The sequence below is a fragment of the Macaca mulatta genome, chromosome X, assembly GCF_049350105.2.
Source record: "Macaca mulatta isolate MMU2019108-1 chromosome X, T2T-MMU8v2.0, whole genome shotgun sequence".
NCBI lineage: Eukaryota > Metazoa > Chordata > Mammalia > Primates > Cercopithecidae > Macaca > Macaca mulatta.
The window spans coordinates 54,015,011-54,032,323 of NC_133426.1; the positions used below are offsets into that span (position 1 = coordinate 54,015,011).

The window sequence follows — 17,313 nt, forward strand, 5'->3', positions numbered from 1 at the left end:
AGTGGGTTTTTGTTTATGTGTTTAGGCTAAGGCAGGAGGAAGAAGATGCATGTTGAAATGAGAAAGGCTGAATGGACAGATGGGTAAAAAAGCAGCAGTGGGTGAAGACGGAAAAACAATGTAGAAGAAAGGTATTCAGTTCACACCTGCTTAAGTGATTTACTGCGAGGTTGGAAAGAGATACAGTAGAGAGATGTCAACTGGAAAAAGCAGGGTAAAGGCATTTCAGTTTGAGGCAGAAGACAGCAGGAGAAAGGTGAGGCTACAAAAGAAATTCTGACTAGATTCTGCTGAAACCTACTGGTAGGCCAATTGGATAAGGGAATCTAAAGGGAGTTACTGGGATGACATGAGTAGAGATATGGCCATGTAGGTGAGTGAATCCGTAGGGGGTAGTATGAAGGGGGGAGGTAAATGGACAAAATGGTAGAGGGTAGTTAGGCAGGTAGGTTAGCTGTTGGGCGGGTAGGTGGGTGGGTAGATGGGAGGCAGGGTAGTGGGTAAGTGGGTAGGTGGTTAGGTATTTAGTTGGGAGGGAATAGGTGTGGGGCTTATTATTTAAGATCCGGCCCCTCCCTCACCTTGACCCGGAAGCGGATGAGTGCTAGCCTCACGCAGTGGCTCAGGCAGGCCGGTGGCAGGAACCAGGCCCGCGGTGGAGGGGTGCCCTTGTTGCCCACGTGTCCCACGATCAGTTGCGCTGTCTGCCGCTCGGCCTGGCACCGACGGCCCCACTCGGCCAGCCGGTCCTTGCCCAGGCCCCCCGGGAACATGACCACGAGCTCCAGGCCGTCGCCGCCAGGATAGGCACAAGCCTGGCACAGCGCTGACAAGTAGCCCAGCATGGCGTTCCATTGGCCGCCACACACCCAATCCGTCTGGTAGCCGCCATAAAGCCGCGGCAGCGCCGAGCCGGCGTCCACCAGCACCCGGGCCCCGGGCAGCGGAGGGGGCGGCGGCGGCAGCGGAGGGTGCAACCCGGGCTGCGCCTGGCCATGATGGTGGAAGTGGTGAGCGGGGTGATGGTGCCGAGTCGGCCCCGCGCCCCCGGAGTAGGCACCCAAGGCAGCGGGCGGAAGCGGCGGTTGCAGAGGCGCGGAGCCCCTGGCGGCGCGTGGAGCCCCGGGCGCTAGGGCGGCAGTCGGCGGCAGCTGGCGGTGCAAGTGCTGCTGCTGCTGCTGCTGGCGCGAGACCGTGCGCGCGAGTTTGAGGAGGTCCACGGGCACCACGGCCCCGGGACAGCGCTTCTCCAGGAACTCTTGGAAGCCCTGGACACCCATGCTTCGTCGGTGGGCAGACGAGACAGCGGCTGCGCGAGCAGGCTAGGCGACGATCTGGGCGCGAAGCTGGGGGCGGGCGCGTGCGCACTCCGCGGGGGGCAAAGGGGGGCGGGAAAAGGATTCCCGAGGGGAGGGGTGAGGAAGCGAGGGAATGAGGGCGGGGAGAGGAGGAAACCACAAATTGGATTTGGGTAGAGAGAAGGGGAGAGGCGGACCGGACCCGGGAGAGGCTGGGAGGATAAAAGCGAGGATGGGCTTTAGTCACTTCTCTTTTTTCTCCTTTCCGGTCGCTCTTCTTCGCGCTTTAGAAAGGGTGAAGCCTCTTTCTTCCACCTCCGGGAGCCATGTTGCCTCGTCTTCTCGGTGGTACACGCTTTCTAGCTGGAGGAAGGGGAGCGAGGAGGGGCGGGGCGGGGAGAGGGGCATCTTGGTAGTTGTAGTCTTCTCTATGGCCTTGGGATGTAGTCGAGGAACCAGAATACCACCCTTCTCAGCCCTTGTGCTCACAGGGTCTCAAGAAGCGGGGCGTGATGATGAGTGTTTAGGAGTTGCACTCCAGCTCCTTGCATCCCACTGAGCTGCTTAGGTTATTTACTGCTTTTTCCTGGAAAAAGAGTTTTGGGGGAAGGATTGATGCATCATGGGAATGGAAGTTAGAGTGGATTGACTGAACTCAGCTAAAGTGAGCTAAAACTCCCCGGGAGGGAGGATTTTCCCCTTAGTGGAAAGATGATATGTAAAAGAGCTGTTGGTCCCAATTAAGAAAGACGTAACTGGTCGGGCGCGGTGGCTCACGCCTGTAATCCCTCCGAGGCGGTTGGATCACGAGGTCAGGAAATGGAGACCATAGTGGCCAACATGGTGAAACCCCGTCTCTACTAAAAATAAAAAATTAGCCGGTGTGGTGGCGCGTGCCTGTAATCCCAGCTACTCGGGAGGCTGAGGCAGGAGAATAGCTTGAACCTGGGAGGTGGAGGTTGCAGTGAGCCAAGATCACGTCACTGTACTCCAGCCTGGTGACAGAGCCAGACTCCATCTCAAAAAAAATAAAGAAAAAGAAAAACTTATATTATTTACTTGCCTAAGGCAATGCAGAGACAAAATAAAATCGAATATCCTTGCCCTAAGCATCTCTTTGGGCAGGGAGATAATTACCAACACAAATTACATTACAAGTTGTCCCTTTTTGGTACTCCCAGATCTATGTCCTATGGTTAGGGCCTTTGGTTTCCAAACTTCATTGTGTTTTAGTCTGTCGGGAGCTTTTCTAAATAGCTGCAAGGGCTCTAATTTCAGGTGTATAGAGTCATAATCTTTTGAAAAATGTATTTTCAACGTACTGAGATGAAACAGATGCAGTGCCTGTCTTCTTTCTGGCTTTTAGGGCCGGCCCACTCTTTCAGCAGGAATAGAGCAGAAAACAAGATCTGAAATGAGTAGTAGCCAGATCTGGCTTGGAACTTACTGGAAGGTAGGAGATAATGGCAGGCAGAGTTAGAATGCAGAAGTGCAGAACCCAAGAGTTATCAGGATAAATGAAATAGGGGAATACTCTATTAGGATGCAAAAGCAAAAAAGCTTCAAGCTACATAAAAGAAATTCTAAAATAGTGGAGATGGAACAAGCCAGATTGTCAAAGAATAAGTAGATGGCAAGGCAGTGTACATAGTTAACTCTTGAAAGCAAGCAGTGAAAGGAGAGAGCAGTGGCTTGAAGGGATGAAGGATGGAAGGAATGGAGGTTTTTTAGTATAATGGACACCTGTGGGACTGTCTGCCCAGGCCCTCTTTTCCGGGAATTGACCCTCCCCTTCCCGCATTTATAGGGTTATGACAAAAACTGCCATGTTCCTATAACCATAGCTTATTGGGTCAGAGGTGGGCACCTAATCCAACCTGGGGCAATCAAAATCTCATTTTCTAGAAATTTGGAATTGGACCAGATATATCAGCTTTTCTCTAAGTGTAAAGCTTGGAAGCTGTCAACTAATTTTCCCACCAGAGGGACAGAAGTGAAAGATGCTGGTCTGCAGAAAGAGAGAAAAAATACAGACTTTCCGAGAAGAGCAGAGGTGAGAAATAGAGTCTGCATTGTGTTCAAGTCCCAGGTTCCAGATAATGCAGTAGTGTGATTACAGCTCACTGCAGCCTCGGCTTTATTTTTGGTAGAGACCCTAAAATGTGGAACAGATAAGATCAGAGACCTCTGCATCAGTTGATGGGAAGGAAGTTGGTATTCTGTGTTATTTGGCAGTGAAGCATTTGCTTATTGCTCTTGGGACTCAAAACAGCAGCCCCTTTGCTTGTATCAAGAGATCTGCATTTGCTGAGGGTCAGATATTCATTGGCCTTGCTGAATTACAGCAGAATCTCAATCTTGCCTCAAAGGTTTCACCAGTTAGGAAACTGGCATCAAGGCAATTGGAATGAAGTTATCTATATCTGCCTCCTAAGTAGTACTCCTTGTTCTCCAGCTCTCCTAAATGTGACGAATAGAAGCCACAACAGGATGATCCAGGCTATTCCCTTTAGCATATCTGAAGCTTCAAAGAGCCTAACTTGGCAAGATTCTTGGCACTTGTTTTTAGCATTCTGAGTCTCCTCAAATGAAACCAGCAGGCAGTCCAATAAGGTTTTAAAGAAGCTCTATCACTAGAAAATCAAATCTGTGAATAGGGGCCATAATTGATCAGCCAGAGCAGTGATTCTCTCTTTTTTTTTTTTTTTTGAGATGGAGTCTCACTCTGTCGCCTAGGCTGGAGTACAGTGGCGTGATCTCAGCTCACCGCAACCTACACCTCCCAGGTTCAAGCAATCAAGCAATTCTTCTGCCTCAGCCTCCCGAGTAGCTGGGACTACAGGCATGCGCCAGCACACCTGGCTAATTTTTGTATTTTTAGTACAGACGGGGTTTCACCATGTTGGCCAGGGTGGTCTTGAACTCCTGGCCTCAAGTAATCTGCCCACCTTGGCCTCCCAAAGCGCTGGGATTACAGGCATGAGCCACCGTGCCCGACCAGAGCAGTGATTCTCAAAAGTATGTCTCTGGAGCAAGCACATCAGCATCACCTGCAAACTATTAGAAATATACATTTTCAGGCTTCACCTCAGACCTCCAGGATCAGAAACTCTGAGTGTGGGGCCAGAAATCTGTGGTTTAAGTAACATTAGTTAAAGCAGTGAAGACAGATTTTATTCAGTAACTACTGACAGAAGAGGAAAGAGCTGAGCTTCATTCTGATTTGCACAGAGGTTACTGGGCATTTTAGAGGGAAAATGAGGGAGTAGGGAGGGAAAGCAAGCAGGGACTCAGTAGAGTCATGGAAGTGAAAAATTACAGAGGGTTTGTCGGTGTAAATGTGATTAGGCCAGCTGTGTCTGCTACCTGGCAATTACTGAAGTTAGATTTTTATCCTCCCAGGGGCTGGGAGACAGAGGCCCTACCCTACATTTCAAAGGACTGGCTTCTAGGCCCTTGAGAAACAGACACTCTGTAGTTTGTAGGAAATACATAAACATCTCAAAGGAACAGAGGAAGGATTTACAATTCTAAGCCCCTTTTTACTAAATGCCCTAAGAAAGGGAAGCAGGCCAGGTTTGGTGGCCCACGCCTGTAATCCCAGCACTTTGGGAGGCCCAGGCAGGTGGATCACCTGAGGTCAGGAGTTGGAGACCAGCCAGGCCAACATGGTGAAACCCCTTCTCTATTAAAAATACAAAAAAGTTAGCTGGGCATGGTGGTACAAACTTGTAATCCCAGCTACTGGGCAGGCTGAAGCAGGTGAATTGCTTGAACCCAGGAGGTGGAGGTTGCAGTGAGCTGAGATTGTACCACTGTACTCCAGCCTGGGTGATGGAGAGAGACTCCATCTCAAAAAATAAATAAAAATAAAAATAAATAAATAAATAAATAAAATAAAGAGAAGCTGAGGCCTATCCTCAGGTGTGGACTAGAACAAACTGAAAGTTTTTCCTGACAGGGAATTCAAAAGTGAGCTAGGGCTGGGTACAGTGGCTCATGCCTGTTAATCCCACGCTTTGGGAGGCTGAGGCGGGCAGATCACTCGAGGTCAGAGTTCGAGATCAGCCTGGCCAACATGGCGAAACCCCATCTCTACTCAAAACACAAAAATTAGCCGGGCCTGGTGGCGCACGCCTGTAATCCCAGCTACTTGGGAGGCTGAGGCACGAGAATCACTTGAGCCTGGGAGGTGGAGGTTGCAGTGAGCTGAGATTGTGCCTCTGCACTGCAGCCTGCTCAGTAGAGTGAGACTCCGTCTCAAAAAACAAAGCAAAAAGTGAGCTGGGTCTTCTCAGGGATTCAATCTTAGACTGTCAGAAACCATGCTAATGTTTGGTGAAGTCTCAGTGCAGGGGTTTGAATTGAGTGTACCTGCTGAGTTTTTGCAGGTCTTACTTAATAGCCCTTTAGGTGAACTCTTGAGTTTGAGAATCACTGCTTTTCTAGAACATACTCTTAGCCCCATGTCCAGACTGGTTAAGCAAAGAGGTACATCAGTAAATTGGTTGCCATTTTTTATATGCCTGTAATTTCTTTTATTCCAATCCAGGTGGAAATGGACCTGGTGGCTGATAATGGTGTGACCCCTCCTTTCCTAAATAGGCTTTTTTTTTTAGATGAAGTCTCGTTCTGTCGCCAGGCTGGAGTGCAGTGGCGCGATCTTGGCTCACTGCAACCTCCGCCTTCTGGGTTCAAGTGATTCTCCTGCCTCATCTTCCCTAGTAGCTGGGACTACAGGCATGTGGCACCACACCCAGCTAATTTTTGTATTTTTAGTAGAGGCGGAGTTTCACCACGTTGGCCAGGATGGCCTCAGTCTCTTGGCCTCCCAGAATGCTGGGATTACAGGCGTGAGCCACTGTGCCTGGCCTAATGGACTTTTTTGTCGCCCAAGCTGGAGTGCAGTGGTGGGATCTGGGCTCACTGCAACCTCCGCCTCTCAGGCTTAAGCAATTCTTGTGCCTCAGCCTCCCCAGTAGCTGGGATTACAGGTACACGCCACCATGCCTGGCTAATTTTTGTAGTTTTAGTAGAGATGGTGTTTCACCATGTTGGCCAAGCTGGTTTCTAACTGTTGGCCTCAAGTGATCTGCCCGCCTTTGCCTCCCAAAGTGCTGGCATCATAGGCGTGAGCTACCGTGCTGGCCCCTAAAAGGGCATTCTGACTGTGGTTATCTAATTATTTCTCTACTCTTGCATATTAGATCTATTGGTGGCAATTAAGTTTATCAGAGGTTGTGAGATCAAGAGCAAGAGCAGCCGTATTTAGATTGTCACCAAACTAGAGGAGGAAAGAATATGTCCTTGCCATACCATTGCTTCTGAATGCAGTAGTTGAATAAGACCAGCAGTTGTACATGGCTAATGTTAGGTGCTAGCATTTTGGGAACTGTAGGTATGGGGAAAATAGCATGTTTATAGGACAGCCAAGAGGAGGTTTATAGGTCAATATTTATTAGACTGTCTCTGCAGCACCCCTTTTCTACCACCTTATCTACCTTATCCTCATGGTTGCAGCAGGAGCCATCCTTTAGGGACGTTCCCAGAGAATTTGACTGAGCTGGAGGAGAAGACGTGAAAAATCCTGGCTGTACTCAGACACCTGGTTCATTTGTTCCTAAGGCCCACCTGTATTATCCCTGGGTTCTATGAGGCAACCCTATCTTTATAAATTCCCATTTTTGCTTAAACTTGTTCAAATTGTGTTTGTACTACTTAAACACAAGATTCCTACCATAAATAGTACAGGAGAAACTATACAGGACGGAAGTCATAGAATAGTATTTCAGAATGTGTGCTTTGGAGCCAAGAACTGGTTTCCCATACCAGTTCAACTTGTTATTAGCTGTATAGTTTTAAGAAGTTGCTTAGCCTCTTGTACCCTTCCTGTATCTGTGAAGTGGGGGCTCATTAATTTATTCAACAGATTTATTTAATACCTACTACATGCCAGGAATAAAGCTGGGCACTGGAAGAAAACAGTTTTAAAGACAGTCAAGGAGCACAGAAAGGTGATAACTAATGATCACTTAGGAGCTTGTGAAAATTAAATGACATTGTAGAGCACTAGCATAATAACTGGCACAATAAGCACCTAATAAATGTTAACTCTTATGAAGGGTGGGGAGAAGCATAAAGAGGTTATATGGAGAGTTCACATCAAACTCAATCTTATGTTACCATTCCACCGAAGTAGGAACTAGCTGTTCAGTTTCCGAAAGAGGTCCACTTAGGTTTCCCTATTGCCCAAATCCTTGGGGCCTCTTTGAGAGGCTATGAGGTCATAGAGTTATAGAAAATAATTCATCAGAAGGTCTAATGAGGTTGCCATATTGCTTGTGTTACTTGAATCAGCAACTGGCTGATAGTAGGGAAGTCATTTATTTGATTAGTAAACAATGACAGTGGTTCTCAACCCAAGTCACTTAGTGTCACCTGGGAAGCTTTTTAAGATGATGGTGATTCTAGAGATGGGGCCCAGACACTAAATTTAAAAATTTTATTTTTAGTTGTAAAATACACATAAAATTTACCATCATAACCATTTTTAAGTATATGGTTCAGTAATATTAAGTATATTCATATTGTTGTGCAACTAAAACATTTTTAAAAATAGTTCCCAAGGTGATTCTAATATGCAGTCAGGGTTGAGAACCACTGAGCTTGAATGGAGAATGTTTATAAATACTGGTTAAATTCCTAAGCCTACTTCCTCATTTGTAACATGCATGTGAGCTAGTCCTTTCCAATTCCAAAATCTTATGATAGTCTTTTCTCCACCTAGCCCAAGGTCTTGCTCCTATCTAGACCATCATTTATGCTATACTTCACTCCTGTCTTGAGCTCCTGTTACAATATCCATCTTCTCCCTACTCCCCAACTACTTCACCTCTTTCTAAACTCTAGTCACAGATGTAATTCTGTTATGTCATTCTGTGTGTGTGTGACGGAGTCTCACTCTGTTGCCAGGCTGGAGTGCAGTGGTGCGATCTTGGTTCACTGCAACCTCCACCTCCCGGGTTCAAGCGATTCTCCTGCCTCAGCCTCCTGAGTAGCTGGGACTGCAGGCGTGTGCCACCATGTCTGGCTAATTTTTGTATTTTTAGCAGAGACAGGGTTTCACCATGTTGGCCAGGATGGTCTTGATCTCTTGACCTTGTGATCCGCCCACCTCAGGTCCAAAAAGTGCTGGGATTACAGGTGTGAGCCACTGCGCCTGGCCTATTATCTCACTCTTACCAAGTGGTGCTCATTAATTATGGCATATTTTAAAAGGGTGTATGCTGGTCTTATTCCCTGACTTAAACACTCTCACCTCTACACCTCACTTTATTATATCATCTTGCCCCTTTTGGGCCAACACCCAATTTGTCCCACCAACAGACTTATGTTGACCCACGGAACGAGTTCAGTTTTTTTGTCACCTCTGTTTTGTCCTCATTTAAAATAATGATCTGTAAGGTCCCTTGTGTAAGTTATTTGAGCAAACCTACTATGTATCAGGCACAGTGATAAGCCCTTTATGTGCTTTTTCATTCAACCTCAAAACAACCAACCTCACTGAGGGAATTATCCTTTTTACAGGTAAGGAAATTGAAGCTAAAAAGTTAAGCAATTTTCCCAAGTCCATAAGATAGAATACAACTACAGGTCTGCTTGACTCCAAAAGGTATCTGTATTAACTATAATCAGAATCAGGGCCCATTTCCAAACCAGTTTAATTTCCCAAGTGCAAGTTTACTATGAAAGTCACCAGTGATATGTAACAATAAGTGCAATTAGTAAATTAGAGACAGTGTTGGTTGCCTTAACACGTCTCATTTAATACTCATAACCACTTCATTTTACAAGTGAGGGAATATAAGTTTGAGAGGTCTGTGAATAAAAAAAAAAAACACATGCTTATTCCACATGTACCTTGTTGCCTCCCTTTAGGGATCACCTAATATAGAATGACTCACAGCCACTGGGTCAGCAAATCAAGACAACATATATTTAAAAACACTTTTAAAATACTCATCTAATCTTGAATATTTCTGATAGGCCTATTACTCTTCATCCAGGGTTGTTTGCATAAGCATATGTATGTCCTTCTCCCTAAGTTACCAGATGAGCAAGTGATCTGACCCAGTCTGAGTTTCTCAAGTCAGAGTGACGAATGATAAGTGTGGAAGGGAGATTTCCAAATATGTGTTGTTCTAAAGGTGGACCATACACATTATCAACATGAAAGGAAATACTCCTTAATAAGTTTGTGCATAGGGAACACTTTGAATCCTTGCTTGGGCCATAAAAACCTCCTTCTGAAACTATGAAATAAGCACTGGATACAACTTCATGAAAGACATTGTAAAAAGTGTTCATATGGGCTGGGGGCAGTGGCTCATGCCTGTAATCCCAGCACTTTGGAAGGCTGAGATGGGAGGATTGCTTGAGCCTAGGAGATCAAGACCAGCCTGGGCAACATGCTGAAAACCCATCTCTACGAAAAATACAAAAATTAGCCGGGTGTGGTGGCGCGTGCCTGTGCTCCCAGCTACTTGGGGAACTGAGGTGGGAGGATCATTTGAACCCAGGATGTTGAGGCTGCAGTGAGCCATAATTGTGCCACTGCACTCTAGCCTGGGTGACAGAATGAGACTTTGTCTCAAAAAAAAAAAAAAAAAAAAAAAGACCAGTGGGCCGGGCAAGGTGGCTCACGCCTGTAATCCCAGCACTTTGGAAGGCCAAGGCGGGTAGATCACGAGGTCAGGAGTTCAAGACCAGCCTGGCCAATATGGTGACATCCCATCTCTACTAAAAATACAAAAATTAGTCGGGCATGGTGGTGGCGCACGCCTGTAGTCCTAGCTACTTGGGAGGCTGAGGCAGAAGAATCGCTGGAATCCGGGAGGTAGAGGATGCAGTAAGCTGAGACTGCACCATTGCACTCCAGCCTGGGCGACAGAGAGATTCCGTCTAAAAAAAAAAAAAAAAAGTGTGTACATACAAATCCTATTAGATAAGGGCCTACTCTAAATGTATCTGAATTATTATGCATGTAGTACACCTGAGAATCAGTGTGGCCTAGGGTTTTTCCCATGAGCTGTGCAGACAGACAGACCTGGGTTTGGATCCAGGCTTCACCACTGACTAAGTATGTGGCCCTAGCAAATTCTTTAATCTCTCTGATCCTCAAATTTGCATTGTAAGTGGAAATAGTAACAGACCTATCTTATAGGATTTTGTGTGAATTAAAAATATCGCAGGTAAAAGCCTAGCTAACACAGTATGTGTTCAGTAAATAAGAGCGACTGTTACAATTATGGCTCAAGTACAAGTGTGAAAATGAAGTCCAACCCAATTTGTTGGAACTGTAAATCAAGAGGTAACACGCAGCTTGGTTAGTTTTTTTAGGCCAGCATAGTTTACAGGACTAAATGTTCTAAATCTGCTAAATTACATTTGGTAAATGAAGAACCAGTTTTAGCCAGATGATTGCAGTGACTATGGCAGCATTTTAATAAGATAACATACTCATTTTAACACAGCCTTTATTTTCTGTTTCAAAACAGAATTTCCAGGAAACAAAACAAAATACTTACAATGGCTGGGTACAAATGAAATAAAAATCACAGTTTCAAAGAACCAAAATCAGACAGTTGCTGAAAGGCAGATCACTTGGTTTACCCAAAAAAAAGGTTAATGTCAAAAAGGATTAAAATTAAGTTTAACAACATTCTATATAATGCTACATTCCCCAATTAAGAAAGGAGAGTTCACATATACAACTAAATGTTAAGTGTGGAGAAGAGGGTGAAATTCTGCATACTTCATAGTAAATTATGCTGAAAGTTTATTAATTGCATAAACTTCCTGAGTGGCTCCCATGCTGCACTAGGTCTACATGCTTAATATATGAAACAAATTATAGCTTTAGGTGATTGAGCATGACAGACCTTGAACAACTGCACTTTCCAGTTAGTCACTATATCTGCTGAGGGTATGTTCTGGACCACAAACCTCAATCTCAAATCTTGAGTTATAGTGGAAAAGAAATTCAACTTAAAAAAAAACTAGAGGATGACAAGCACGCATTTAGGAGTTTAGTTTACAATGGCACATTTTTTTCTCAGAACCCAGTTTCTCTCTTCCCTTCTTGCTTGACTTTTAGCCTTGTTTGAATTTTTTTAATTAAAAGAAAACCTTCCAGAATAGGAGCTGTTGGTTTGTACACTTGTCTAGCTATCTTAGTTGAAAATAACTTTAGTGTAACCTAGTTACTATCCCAGGCTCCTTCATATATTGGCTGTCAGGGTTCCTGACCAATGTTTGTGTTCATCTTTCACATACAAAGACTATTTCCAGGGTGACCTGAAGGCATTTGGCTCCATAAAAATTTCATACTAATTTCAATTCAAAGGATTTTATCAAGTTTGAGTGTTACTATCTTACAATCTGCATTTTAAAAAATTTCAATCTTAGAAATTATACCTATCAAATCAAAGGCCTTTTCTACACACCACCCCCCTTTTCTGATTCCTCTTCTAAACAAAGGGAGGGGTGGAACAAGTCCTTGATAAACTACAGATTCCAAAAACAATCTATTCTAGAAAATGGCCTGCATACTACCTCAAATAGTTCAAGTTTTTCTGACCCAAACAAGATAAAATAACTGAATCCCAAAATGATGGCAAATATACCTCAGGAATGTACTTATGCATAATGACTGAAATACAGTATTTACCAATATTAAATATGCTGTAGTGTTACACAGTAAACATGTGAAACAAGGAACATCTGGTTACAAACATTTGCTGAGTTTTCAAGGAAAAAAAAAAGGAATGCATCATTTTCACTCAGAAAAGACAGCAAAGAAGGAAGTCAATGCTTCCATAAACTTTAGAGATTGGATAAAGTTATATAAAACCCTTACTATCAACTACATTTCAACTAAATGCATTTGGCCGTTTTAAGGTAACCAAATATCACTGCAAATACCTAGCACTGTGCTAATATATGTTGAATGATAGGCCATTGCTGAAGGATTTGTCAAATATTTCACTGTGGTAGTTAAAGCAATTTCAACCCATTGCCCTTTAGGCACACAGACGAGAAATGCATCTCTAATAAAAAATGCAAAGTTATAGGCACTGGATTGTCTAATTCAGGTACTTTCTTACCATTTGTTTATTTTATAACTAACTCCTACACCTAAGTCCTATATTGCCACCAATTTCAATTATTATTCTGCTCTCCACCCCCAAATCCCCAAAGCATATTTCACAGAAGCACATGGCTGTCCACTTAAACACAGATTGGTGGCAGAGTGATGATCCCTCTCATCTCAAACTGTTGGCTAGCACTGGGAAAAAGAGGCAGACCAGATTTATAATCTGAAAGAATACTGAGAATCAAGGCAAAAAAGCAAGTTTCACAGGCAGTGTTTACTTGTGCACCCAAAACAGCACTGAAAACGAGGTAGTTAAACAAAATTAATTGGACTAGAATTAAATCTGGGGTTCTAAAATGATACATCCCATCAAACTGTACATAACACTCCACGCTCAATCAAAAAATCACAGCAGAAAAGTGCCTTTTAAACTTTCACAGATAATTTTGCAGTCAAACCATTAGAATTCATGCTTGATATAAAACTGGCAAGGAAGGGATGAAAAACAGAATGAATATTTGTTATATTACAGCAAATTACCTTAAATAGTGATTCAAGACTGCTACAAATATACATAGGGTTATTTTCATTAGATTTACACCAATACTGGTTTCATATTCTTATGATGTTACACCCAACTTCACAGACATAGCAGCAGGTACTTCATGATGAAATGCTCACATTGCCACATATGGAGATACAGTACTATTCATCAGACTTGCACTTTGAGAAGTAAACATGGTGGCTGGACATACAGACTATCCTCTGAATAAACTTTACAAGCAGGATGGTTAAGTACAACCATTTTCTCCTCTACAAGAAGGAAAATGAAAAGGAAAGGTTTGTATGTTTTTTGGAAAGGAAGGCCCTTTTTATATAGTAGGCTCTTTGTTAAGAAGGGAATTTCTGAGCTTTATCTCAAGTTAATTATTTCTGGGGCAGAAAAGTATCTCAGACAAGGATGAAAATAGCACTATTACATGATTTAGCAAAATTATGACATAATGCAAAACCCCTGGATAGAAAACTAGCCAGTATTTACAGTCAAAGTGACTATAATCTGAACCAAACATGTAAGTCATGGGAAAAAATAATTTTAATAAAACCCCACAGTGATGAGAATAACATTGTTTTCGCCACTTCTGCACAAGCTCACTTTTTTTTCTGTATTTTTAAATGTACACGTTATACATAACATATATGATAACCCAGTTACTGCAGTCAGCATGGAGACAGCAGTACACTATTCACCATCTTCAAACTTTGGAAGACTACTTTTCTTTCCAGCAAAAACCTGAAAAGATTGTAAATATTACAAGGCACTGCAAGAGTCTGCAGGCAAACAAGAATGATGAATTATATGTGGAATACAGGTGGTGGCCAAAGGCAGAACATATGATGTAGAGCAGTCATTAATTCATGTAATTGTACATGTCAGCCATGGAGCTTTTTTCATCCTGGGGTACACTGTTTAAAATGATTGTGACTAGAGAAGAAGGGGTCCTAAAATCTGCAGTATTTTCACTTTATAGGTGGTATGTCTCAGTGTAATTACACAAAGCCAACTTTTTATAATGAAACACAAGCAGTTTTAAAGAATTAGGGATTTTAGGAGCACTGTTTTTATACATATGGAAAACAGTGCAATGCAAGCATTTGCATTACACAAATGTCCTAAAATCACTTCAAACTGCAAACCAATACTGTACAAGAAATTTGAAGAATCTGTACTTAACATTTGGAAAGACTCATACAAAACAGAGCATGTTCTATGAAAAGAAACAGTGGATCTTATCAACAGCAATTCTCAAAATACTGCCCTAGATGCCTCAAATTATAGTGACAGAATCTTCTTGATAATGGATGTGATCCTCAGGTAAGCAACATAAGACACTTTTTTTTTTTTTTGGAAAAGAGGTACTGAATGTCACAAAGTAGACTGTGCAAAAAAAAAAAAAAAAAAAAGTACACCCATTAAGTTTTCCTCATTACCTGGCAAGCCCATGGGGTACAATTTTTAGAAGAATACGGAGGAAAATCTGTTAACAGTAATGTTGGGTAACAATTTGGAATGTTTACTAGTAGACAGAACTCCTAATTAGGTAAATGTGTATTTAGAAACGACCTCGAAGTCTTCAGAGTGGAAGGTAAGTAATTTGAACATGAATACTTAGTTGGTAAATACCATTTTAAGAATTCTATTTGGGTTTCACAGACTGAGCATTAGGTAACCCTGTGACTAGCCTTTAACATTATTATAGTTAACCTTCTTAAAAACCAAAGGTGTACATTTTGACATTGCCTCCCCTCCTCCTAAAACTGGATAAAACCCAGTAAAGTGCAACTTGACAGTGATCTCTCTCAGATTCTAAAGAGGCTGCCAAACTCATTTAAGATCTAAAATCATCTAAGATACTATAGATACTAAAAAGAAATTCTAACATCTAAAAATGGTAATTAAAAAAAGAGCTAAGGACAACTTAAATAGTATCCTTCTAGGGTCTACTATCTCACTGCAGGACAGTGTATATCCCACATCTCTGAGAACCCTGTAAAGCCAGTGTTTCATATATAAGTTTCAAAACCTACTGTGTCAAGTAAATTTCACTTCAGAAGAATGGACTGAGGTGTAGCTTTAATCCCCCTTGTTAGGAATACAAGGATTCCCCCCAAATGAGATTCATATCAGCTGCAATATATGCTTTGCAAAAGAATGCAAGCCAAACCAATACCTCTCAGATGTTCAAAACCAATGTGTAGTATGCATGTGAGAAACAAGGAGACAGCTGCTTTGAATTATTACTGAAATCCTAAAACAACAGCAGTATCTGCAGAATCAAGGAACTGTTACAGTTCTGTTTTTTTCCTTTCCCTCTGTCTCATCCAAAACAAGGCTTCATCCTACTGCTGTGATGACGGGAAATCAAATTTAAAAAGGGCTCATGTTCTGTATTGGTTGACAAAATTGTAATTTTTTGGGGGGCCAAGGAGGGCGGATCACAAGGTTAGGAGTTCGAGACCAGTCTGGCCAACATAGTGAAACCTCATCTCTACTGAAAATACAAAAATTAGCCAGGCATGGTGGCTGGCGCCTGTAGTCTCAGCTACTCAGGAGGCTGAGGCAGGAGAATCACTTGAACCCAGGAGGCAGAGGTTGCAGCAGTGAGCCGAGATCACACCACTGCACTCCAGCCTGGGCGACAGAGAGAGTCCATTTCAAAAAAAAAAAAAGTTAATTTTATACACCAAAATGTTTCCTGCAGCAAGTTACCCTGCCTTCTGTGAAAGGTAAACCTAAGACAAACATGTGAAGATCCCATAAGACTCTGGCTGATGGAGGGTCTCAGTTCATCCACATTTGGGAAGAATCAATCTAAATAATTTTTAAACATTTTTAAAGAAAAGTATCCAGCTGCAGATAGCAGCAGTAAAAAAAAAGGTAGGGCTGGGGAGCTTCTCAACAATTCATGGAAAGTGTCCTGGAAATGGTAATGCTCAAGCTGAGCTTATTAAAGCATTCTGAACAGTATTTTTAAAAAATCAAGTATCAAAGAGGATAGAATTTGAAGTGAAAAAACATTTCTGTGTGCAGTGTTCTATGTGCAAACTGCACATTTCTACAGAATGATGAGCTGTATCAAATACCACACTGGAACAAAAAATATATAGTCTAAAGTAAACTCAAATGAGGGAAAATATGACAGAACCCAAGAAGAAGAAACTTTAATATCTTAGGTGTCCTGAAAATAATTCTGAAAAAACCTCCCTTATCATAATCTACTCTGATTCATTTAGGACCAGGAGGGATTGTGGCAGGATTCTGCACTGATGAAGTTGGAAATGCCTGCATATTCCCTGGCTGGAATGGTCCCCCAGATTGGGTGGGAATTACTACAGACTGTTGTGTTGTTCCTGAAATTCCTACCCACTGTACTGGATACCCCGCCCCACCCACAGCATTATACTGACAAACATGAGGCATTCCATATGATGATAATGGCCCAGGAAATGAAGGGAGTGAGAGTCCTTGTGGCAAGGAAGTTGGGACAGCTCCACGGATTTGGGACAGAGAAGAAATCCATGTTGATGTGTAGCCCATAGTAGATGGAGTGTTCTAACAAAAACAAAAATAAAAACAAAAGATCAGTTTATTTGGTATATGCTTTTATCAGTCTATATTCCTTCCTATTCTTTTTTTTTCTATTGCTGCTGCACAAATTAATATTCCTTCCTAGTCTTTTTGGCATACTATTCCTATTATTACTATCAGGGACTACCATTTTTGGAGTACCTTTCCGTGTGCTAACCATAATTATGTACCTTAATTAATGCCATCTTCCCTGCCTTACATTTTTATAGTTATTTCCATGCATATGTACATAGAAAGATATTTGACATGATGTTTATCTGAAGTTAATGAAAATTATTTCTGGGTGGTGGGATTTGAAGGTGATATTTTAAAATTTGTACTTTTCTGCACTGATTAAATTATATAATGAACACTATTAGTTTACAGATAACCTGATTTTTTAAAGAAGACAAATTGGAGAGGTTATACATTTTCTCTTGGATATTTCAAAGGCATCTCAGAAACAAATGCGTGGAAATCAAATGTGTGATCTTTCCCTACCAAAGCACACTGCTCACATTCCCCATCTCGGTGATTGGTACACTAGCATAGTATCTAGTTATGTGAGCCAGAAACCTAGCCTTCATACCTCCCCTTCACCATACATCCATTCCATCACCAAATCTTGTCCATTTAATCTCTTAAGCATTTTTTGGAATCTGTTCACTTCTTTTCAACTCAACTTTTCCCATTTTCCAGACCAGTTAAGACTAACTCTTAACTGGTCTGCC

The 17,313-nt window shown here is 42.5% G+C and overlaps 2 protein-coding genes and 1 long non-coding RNA gene across 10 annotated transcripts in view; 1 reads left to right on the top strand and 2 right to left on the bottom strand.

Annotated features, from left to right (window-relative positions):
* The window catches only part of FAM120C (family with sequence similarity 120 member C), a 119,873-nt gene extending 118,231 nt beyond the window's left edge, over positions 1–1,642 (bottom strand). For all 4 annotated transcript variants that reach the window (XM_015127508.3, XM_015127507.3, XM_028842436.2 and 1 more), the window contains exon 1: positions 582–1,642. In XM_015127508.3, the coding sequence (XP_014982994.2) occupies positions 582–1,280 (699 nt within the window). In that variant the 5' untranslated portion in view covers positions 1,281–1,642. The remainder of the gene's footprint in view (positions 1–581) is intronic.
* Positions 600–17,313, top strand: part of LOC144338679 (uncharacterized) — a 41,523-nt gene continuing 24,809 nt past the window's right edge. The window contains exons 1-2 of the long non-coding RNA XR_013412973.1: positions 600–1,321; positions 3,204–3,351. This is a non-coding gene — a long non-coding RNA (uncharacterized LOC144338679). The remainder of the gene's footprint in view (positions 1,322–3,203; positions 3,352–17,313) is intronic.
* WNK3 (WNK lysine deficient protein kinase 3) overlaps positions 10,779–17,313 on the bottom strand; it is a 169,938-nt gene continuing 163,403 nt past the window's right edge. For 2 of the 5 annotated variants that reach the window (XM_001089789.4, XM_077989071.1), the window contains exon 23: positions 10,818–16,567. In XM_001089789.4, the coding sequence (XP_001089789.3) occupies positions 16,241–16,567 (327 nt within the window). In that variant the 3' untranslated portion in view covers positions 10,818–16,240. Of the gene's footprint in view, positions 16,568–17,313 lie in introns of all 5 variants that reach the window. The other 3 variants (XM_077989072.1, XM_077989070.1, XM_077989069.1) reach the window with 2 other exon arrangements.